General features: G+C 43.1%; 1 protein-coding gene across 2 annotated transcripts in view; it reads right to left on the bottom strand.

Annotated features, from left to right (window-relative positions):
- The window catches only part of LOC106805526 (DEP domain-containing protein 7-like), a 27,124-nt gene that overhangs the window by 10,240 nt on the left and 7,509 nt on the right, over positions 1-9,375 (bottom strand). The window contains exon 1 of one of the 2 annotated variants that reach the window (XM_014807153.1): positions 6,487-7,848. The exons of the other annotated variant lie outside the window; for it this stretch is intronic. Within the exon in view, the coding sequence (XP_014662639.1) occupies positions 6,487-6,925 (439 nt within the window). The 5' untranslated portion in view covers positions 6,926-7,848. Of the gene's footprint in view, positions 1-6,486; positions 7,849-9,375 lie in introns of those variants that run through there. 2 annotated transcript variants of the gene reach the window in all.

Below are 9,375 nucleotides of genomic sequence, written 5' to 3'. Positions count from 1 at the left end.
CTCTCTCTCGCTCTCTCTCTCTCTCCTCTCTTCTCTCTCTCTCTCTCTCTCCTCTATCTCTCTCCTCTCGCTCTTTCTGTACATAATGCATGGATGGGCGTATGCCTCTCCATGTGTTACTGAGCGTCTACGAATATATCACTAGATTGTCATATATAGCCACTAGCGGATACCCGCTTGCCCGGGAAAAATCATCTCAAATCAGTGGCTTACTCAGTTGTGACGCTTGTGAAAGAAAATAACGCAAAATCTAACTATCTATCGATTCTATCCATCCATCCCATTTCATGCCATCCCATCCATCGCCCATCCTCATCCCATCCAGCATCCCCATCCATCTCATCGCCATCCATCCATGCCATCCCATCCATCCATCTCATCCCTGCCATCACATTCCCATGCCATCCCATCATCCCGATCTCCATACATCCATCCCAACACAGTATTAAAATCATTATAATGAAAAACAAATAAGAAATCAAAAAAATAAACATGATATTAAAATAAAAATAATAATAAATTAAAAAAATAATGGAATTAAAATAAAGTAGATAAATTAAAAATAATAACATATACTTTTTAATCTCAACTTATACATTTTTTTTCTTTCGATGGAACACTCCCCGCCTTAAATTAGAATTCGCTCCCTGAAAAATTGCATCCGGATTGCTTGCACTAGGGTTTGCCACGGCGCGTTGGCTGTGCATATGGACATAACATACATAATGACATTACAATGAAATATAGATTAGATAATAATACTATTATTAAATAATAATAATTATTATTTATATTATTTATTATTATTATGGAACTATATTATGAACACTCCTGATATCACAACACCAGCCATTCTTGAAAGTCTCCTTAGAAATGCCTTCCTAGTCATGCAACTAGGTGTAAAGCTAGAAATGCGGACTTTGCCTTGCCGAGCAGGCCTCATCAAGATGCTGGCCCAGCGTGTTCTCGCTGATGCGAGCACTTGATGATTGCCATCGAGGAGGGACGCTCGCTTGTTGTGTGCTCACGCACAGCGTTGCAGCCAATCTCCCACGGCACGAACTAAGAGAGGGGGCGAGGGAGGAAGGAGGCAGAGTCCGCACCTGGCCCAACGCGTTCCATTCATCATCGGCCTACTGCACGCATCGCGTCGTACAAATGCCGCGGTGCTGTGTGTGTGTGTGTTGCCTCCTGTGTCAGCCGCTACTATTGACCCGTGATCCATCGTCACTTGTTGCTTGTGGAAATTTGAAATTAGCCTGACGATGTCCGCGATATGATCAAATTATCGGGCTGTGCGAAAATTACACCGCTCCGTTGCAAGTATTGGCATTAGCTTGAGCCAGCTGACTTCTCAGTTTAACCGAGGAGATGCTTTTGTTCGCTTCCCAGGAAAGATTTCCTGTTTTTCTGTAATCTCGCAAAAACTTAAAACTTGTATTCGCAGCAGCGTACGTCAAGTCCAATTAGTTTTCCAACCGTCGGCCGAACAGATTGCGCGTTTAATTTACTGGCGTAAAAAAACTCGTACTTTAACAATCAACACTACATAAGCATGATCGTGCTTCTCTGATTCTACCGCGGCCAACAAATATGTAAACTTTTGGGCCGCCAGAGTTTTCGTGACCAGGTGCAATGCACGTGTAAACTAATCTAACGAGAAATTAGAAACTTTCTGCTTGAATTCCAACGACACACACCTGATTAGTATATTATTCAAGATACGATAAAGCTCCCAGTGCTGATATCTTTACTCGATCTCATTAACGTCATCGCCAGTGAATAACTGCATTTGACGTTTAGGTACTATATATATAGCGGGCATCTATACGCCGTTTTAACACACAGACAATTCACCCGGGAACACTGCACCAAACCCCAGCCAGAGCTTGCGATTAGAAATCAAGCTTTTTACACTGGGAAAATTTCAAATCAAGAGTCTCGCCTTGCACATCGTCCAAATTCATAAAAAAAAATAAACAAACAAACAAAAAAAATAATAAAGAAAAAAAAGAAAAATACAAGCAAAAAATAAAAAAATAAAAAAAAGTCAAATAAAAAAAAAAAACAAAAAAAAAAAAGGAAAAAAATTAACAAAAAAAATGATCACAGTTCAAGAAAGAAAGAAACAAACAAGATCACAGACAGCAGAATTCTATCTATAGCAACCTGGAGTTACTGATGGTATGTTATCGAACGCGCCCTCCCCCATCACAATGAAATACGCTAGAAGTAAATGTACTCTGAATCTAAATACGACAGCTGGAAGAGCATCAGTTTCAGCAGCCTGCTCGTCTGCACTGCTCTCTGTCTTGTCACCACGTGACGAACGAAAGCAGCGCCACCCCAGAGCACTGTAGATCCTTTAAATTCGAACTTCGCCCCAGCAAAGAACTAACGCCCAACGCATAGGAAGCTATAAATGCCGCAAGTTGAACAGCGACGAGAGGATCTACTTGCGTAATTTTTCTACGACGAGCCCTCGCCCCAGGAAGCCTCTTCAACCTCAGGGCACAGAGCAAAGATGCTCCTTGCTTACGGGGAAGGACGTATGTGCGACTGCCTACAGGGCTCCACATCTTATCTTCATCCAGCAGGTTGCCAGCATGTCGTGACAGGGACGTGTCAGATTCACATTAGCTAGTACATTCTGCTATATCTAGATACGAGTGCGACCAGTAAATGAGCTAAATGTGCGCTCTTATCGTTTGTAGTTATATGCCACATTTCAGAGCCCCGAATTCTTGCCCAGAAAATTCTTCCATAGAAGATTATTAAACATTATATTGGTCTTTTACAATTTATAATTGACTTTTATTGCTGACTATACGCATTTCGTTTTTTGCACCACCGCTATTTTATAATAATGGCCATTATCGTGCCATTATTAATTATAGCGTACTTTTTCCCTGCTGTTTTAGACATTAAAATATATCACCAATCAAGTACTGCATATCCACAGTCAAAATTGTGCACGATTAATCGCCCCCTAGCCGTTCACCTTTATGATTGCGAATGACATCGCGTAAACGTTTAAAGCAATTCATTTCAGTTCTTCTAAAAGTTCTCTTTCAGTCGTGCTAAAATCTGTTACCGCAAATCGTCAGCCTGTAGAACATACGTGTTTAACGTTCATTGTGTCGCTGACATATGTCTACGTTGCGCTACGCAACGCAGGTGCTATGGGCCAGATATAATTGTAATGACAGCACGTGGGCGTTATTGTGTACACTGCTACGCCATCTTCTATAATATTGACCGTATACCTATGCTGTGGTCAGCATGCAATCTCTGTAGTCGTTTAAAAAACAGCGAAAACACACTGAATCTGTCGGGATTTTTAATTTATGCACCTCATACTTTAGAAGCTACCTTCTGTTGTAATGTATCATATATAAAAAGTCAATCATTTACACTGCATTACTATGCACTTTCATATAGGGATAGTCATATTCCCTTGGACATTGCTTGCGGAAATATTTCGACTCGGCTTCTTCGTGTGGTTTATAAAAAGTATTCTTTGAGCCATTTCCCTGGCGACTGGGCTGTTGTACATTACGAGGCGTCACGCGCTGAAGATTTCGCGTGTAATAATGGCCAAGGATAGTCCGATTTACCCTAATCTATTGAAGTTTTCCCACATGCCCTCACTTCCATGCTTTATCGGGTAAGCAGGTTTTGTTTCTGACAAAGCAAACGAAAATGAGCTGCCTGAAAGTAACCTAGGCAAGCCACGCGAATTATGGTGCACACGTTTCGACTGCTTGGATAAACTGTCAAGCCGTATTTTTATACATAAGAAACTAATAATAAGTATTACTATTATCGTTATCCCTCGGTAGCGGCCTAATGGCACCTAAGGCAGCTCAAGAGATCTCCAACGTCGTCGCGCTCTGCTGCCTACTGGCAGCCTCATAGTCTATGTCCCTCAGTGCTACTGCCCGAACGTTACCCTGTTACCCCGTATACCGGACACCCTGGTCACTATTTGATAGTTAGGGTTAGGTATTAGCTTAGGTTAGGATTAGGTTAGGCTTCGGTTCGTAGGTTAGGATAGGTTAGGGACTCCGACTCGTTAGTGCGAGTAGCGAGACGTCCGGCGTGCGCGACTGTGCGTGCGTGCACACGCGTGTCTTTACCAAGGCATAGCACAATAAGTTCTCGTCTGTCATTGCAGAAGTTACAATACATGCGCGTGGAACTTTCTCGTTCCTGAAACAGCGACAGTTGAAGAACACCGATCTGGAGATTGTACCAGATGATTAATGAAATAGCACTGCAGTTAACTGACATAGGATTGTCTTATGTGGTCAAACAATCAAGAAGAGTAGAATACGGTACCGATAAATAGCTGGCTCATTTATGGTTTACACTAACCTAAACTATCTATTGAAAGTGTGTCTGACCATATAAAGTGTGCAGGGACTGGGTGAGGCCATCCTTAAAAAATTCTATGTTTGCCCCCAACCCATGATTTCTTTAGTGGGTAGGTAGGTAGGTCTTCTTTTTTTGTGAGGCATAATAGTTATTTTATACTATATGTACCATACTTATATTATTTTATAAGTCTGTCCTTATGTTTGCCACACATGCTTTGTGTTTCAGTCTTAACTCTGAGAAAAAAATGTAAAAAAAAAATGTAAAAAAAAAACTTTTGGGTCGCGGCTATTTTCGTGGGTCGGTCGAAGGACAGCAAACATATAATTTTTTAAGGATGGCCTGAGGAGCAACGTATTCTTGGCAATTTATCTGCCTAGCAGTCTCGCATATATATGTTACAATCAAGAGCGTATTAAGAAGGTATTAAGAATTACCTTCTTTATACGCTCTTGTTACAATGTAACAATTGGTTATTATAAACAGTAAATCTCTCAAGGGTATCCGGAGCATTGCGAATTTTAATAGTACCCCTCATAAAATTGTAGCACCCTCCAACCGAACTTTTCCTTTTCACCAAAGAACTATAAAACAACCAACTTCCTGTGTTGGAATTCTGCCATGATCACATTTACAGACACTCCATTTCTTTGCTTCTCTCTACACACACATTTACAGACACTCCATTTCTTTGCTTCTCTCTACACAGTACACACACACAAAACACGCACACACACCACGCGCACGCACGCACGCACAACACGCACGCACGCGCACGCACGCACACACACACACATGGGACATAGACCCTATGAGCGCCAGTAGCAGCAGGACCGACGACGTTGGAGATCTCTTGTCACTGCCTTACGTGCCATCTAGGCACCTACGAGGGATAACGATACATAGATACTTATACTTAGTTACTTATGTATCAATATACGCTGGCAGTTATCCAAGCAGTCGAACGTGTGCACCATAATGTCCGCGTGCTTGCCCTTAGGTTACTTTCAGCCAGCCACTTTTCGTTGCTTTGTGCAGAAACAAAACACCGCTTACCCGATAAAAGCATGGAAAGTGAGCGCATGTGGGAACACTTCATAGCATTAGGGTAATCCACGGACTAATCCCTTGCCATTATTAACACGCCAAATCTTCACGCGTGACCCTCGTAAGTACAACAGTCCCAGTCGCCAAGGGAAAATTGCCGAACATCTTTATCAAACCCACACGAGAAGCACGGGCTCGAGATCCTTTTCCGCACAGCAGATGTCAGGATGCAATGACTATCCCCTATATGAGAAGTGCATAGTAAGTGCAGTGCTAAATGATTGACTTTTTATATATGATACCTTACAACAAAGGTAGCTTTCTACAAGTATTAGGGTGTAATAAATTAAAAATCTCCGACAGATTCACGGTGTGTTTCCGCTGTTTTTAAACGACTACGAGATTGCCTTGCTGACACCACACATAGGTATCACGGTCACCATATATATAGAAGATGCGCGTACAGTGTACACAATAAACGCCCCACCTGCCTGCTCATCACAATTATGTCTGGCCCCTGCACCTGCCGTTGACGTACGCAACGTAGACCTTGTCACGCACAATGAACGTTAAACCAACGTATTTCTAAGGGTGACGATTTGCGGTAACAGATTTTAGCACCGACTGAAAGAGAACTTTTAGACAGACTGAAATGAATTGCTTAAACGTTCACGCATGTCATTCGCATGCATACGGGTGAACCGGTACCGGCGATTAATCGTGCACACATTTAACTGTGGAATCAGTAATTGATTGGTGCATAATCATTTTAATGTCTAAACTACAAGAAAAATACCGCTATAAATTATAATGGCACGATAATGGCCATTATTATAAAATACGCGTGGTGAAAAAAACTGAAACACCTATAGTCACAATAAAAGTCAATTATCAAATTGTAAAATACCCATTCAATGTTTAAAATACTTGGAAGAATTTTCTGCAAAAGATTCGGGGGCTCTGAAAACTGTTCAGTATGACTACAAACGCTAAGACGCCACCATTTACGCTCATTACTGGTCCCACTCGTATCTAAGATATAGCAAGAATGCTACTAGCTACCTGTGAACTCTGACACGTCCCTGTCACCGAACACTGCCTCGGGCAACCTGTTGGATGAAGATAGAGTGGGAGCCCTGCTAGGCAGTCGCACATCGTCCTTCCCCGTACAGCAAGCAGCAGCTTCCTCTGTCGCCCTGCACGCGTTCGAGGAGGGCTTCCTGTGGGCGAGGCTCGGCGTAGAAAAATTACGCAAGTAGATCCTCTCTCGCTGCTTCAACTTGCGCATTTCTAGCTTCCTATGCTGTGCGTCTAGCTTCCCCTTTGCCTGGGGCGAGTCGAATTTAAGGATGCTACCGTGCTCTGGGGTGCCGGACTTGCTTCCTTCGTCACCCGTGGTGACGGAAAGAGACAGTGCAGACGACAGGCTGCTGAAACTGTGCCTCTTCCAGCTGTCGTATTTACGCTTCAGAGTACCACTCTTCCTTCTCAGCGTATTCATTGTGATGGGGGAAGGCGCGTTCGACTAACTATACCCACAGTACACTCCAGGCTCTATAGATACGAATCTCTGCTGTCTGTGATCTTGTTTGTTTCTTTCTTTTCTTGAACTGTCGATCCTTTTACTGAATTTGCACGTGTGCAAGGCGAGACTCTTGATTTGAAATTTTCCCAGTGTAAAAACTTGATTTCTAATCCGCAAGCTCTGCTGCATTTGGTGCAGGTTCCACGCGGGAACTTGTCTGTGGGTTTAAAACCGTATAATCCCCCTATATATATACCTAAAAACGTCAAATCAGTTATTCACTGGCGATGACTTCACTCAAGCATCGAGTAAAGAAATCAGCATGCAGCCTTATCGTAATCTTGATAATATACTAATACGTGTGGATGTCCGTTGGAATTCCAACAGAAAGTTTCTATTTCCTCTTTAGATTAGTTTACACGTGCTTGCACCTGGTCACGAAACTCTGGCGCACAAAAAGTTTACATATTTTTGCCGCGTAAGACATCAGAGAAGCCGATCATCTTAACTGTAGTTTGATTGTCTAAAGTCACGAGTTTTTTCCCCAAGTAATTAACGCGCCAATCTGTTCCCGACGGTTGGAAAACTAATTGGATTGACGTACGCTCTTGCGAACAAGTTTTAAGTTCTTGCGAGATTAGAAAGAAAAACACGGAATCTTTCCTGCAAAGCGAACAAAAGCTCTCCTCGTTAAACTGAGACACGTCCCTGCTCAGCTAACCATAACCTTGCACACGGAATCGGTGTAATTTTCGCACAGCCCGATAATTTGATACACTATCGCGGACATCGTCAGGCAATTTCAAATTTTCCACAAGCAACAAAGTGACGAAGGATCACGGTCCAATACGTAGGCACGCAGACACACGAGCAAACACACACACACACACACGCGGCAATTTTCGTACGACGCGATGCGTGCAGTAGCCGAATGGATGAATGGAAAACCGTTGCCAGGCAGCGACTCTCCCTCCCTCTCCCTCCCTCCCCCCTTCTCTAGTCTCCCCGTCCGTGGGGAGTTGGCTTGCACCTGTGCGTGGAGCACACAACAAGCCCGCCTCCCTCCTCGATGGCAACTCATCAGTCTCGCATCAGCGAGCACACACGCGGGAGGCCAGCATCTGATCGGCCTGCTCCGCAGCAAGTCCCATTTCTACGCTTTACACCTAGTTGCTGAAACTAGGAAGGCATTTCTAAAGGAGACTTTCAAGAATGCTGGTGTTGTGATATCAGGAGTGTCATAATATAGTCTCCATAATAATAATAAAAATAATAATAATTATTATTATTATTATTAATAATAGTATTATTATCTAATCTATATTTCATTGTATGTCATTTGTATGTATGTCCCCTATGCCCAGCCAAACCGCCCAAGCAATCCGGATGCAATTTTCAGCGAGCGAATTCCTATACCCGGGGAGTGTTCCTCGACAGAAAAAAAAATGTAAAAAGTTAAAAATTGATAAAAATTCTATTCATCAATAGATGGCGGTGCGTACAGATTAACATCACGTACTTGTAAATCCATGGTGCATACCCTTAACGGCGCAGTGGCATAATCGCTAGAACATCCGCCTCCTACACCGGGATTCTGGGTTCGAGTCCCAGCTGGAGAACTTATTTGCCCCTTTTTTCCTTTATCCCCTTTACCTACCTCTTCAGTATGTATTATTTTTAATTTATTAATTTATTTAATTCATTATTTTTTTAATTTATTAATTATTTTTATTTTTATTTTTACCTTACCTTACCTTTAACTACCTTTTACCTTACCCTTTACCTGCGCTCTCTCTCGCTCGCCTCTCTGCGTCATCTCTCTCTCATCGCTCGCCTCTCTGCGCTCTCTCTCTCTCATGGATCGCTCTCTCTCGCTGCGCTCTCTCTCGCGCCTTCTCTCTCTCCTCTTCTCTCTCTTTCTCTTCTCTCTCTCTCTCTCTCTCTCTTCGTCTCTCTCTCATCTCTCTCTCTCTCGCTCGCTCGCTCTTCTCTCTCTCTCTCTCTTCTCTCTCTCTCTCTCTCTCTCTCCTCTTCTCTCTACTCTCTCTTCTCTCTTCTCTCATTCTCTCTCTGTCTCTCTCTCTCGCTCGCCCTCTCTCTTCCTCTCTCATCTTTTCTCTCTCTACTCTCTCTCTCTTCTCTCTTTCGGCTCTCTCTTCTCTCTCTGTCTCTCTCTCCTCTCTCTCTCTCTCATCTCTCCTGTTCTCTCTCTCTCTCTCGTCCGCTCTCTCTGCGCTCTCTCTCTCTCTCGCTCTCTCTCCGCTACTCTCTCGCTCTCTCTTCGCTTCTCTCTCCTTCTCTCTCTCTCCTTCTCTCTCTCTCCTCTCTCTCTCTCTCTCTCTCTTCTGTACAGTAATGCATGGAGATTGGGGTATGCTCTCCATTTGTTACTGAGCGTTACGATTATTCACTAGGAGTGTAAATTT

This window comes from Priapulus caudatus, unplaced genomic scaffold (assembly GCF_000485595.1).
Source record: "Priapulus caudatus unplaced genomic scaffold, Priapulus_caudatus-5.0.1 Scaffold116, whole genome shotgun sequence".
Lineage (NCBI taxonomy): Eukaryota > Metazoa > Priapulida > Priapulimorpha > Priapulimorphida > Priapulidae > Priapulus > Priapulus caudatus.
This window is presented reverse-complemented; position numbering and strand designations above follow the sequence as displayed.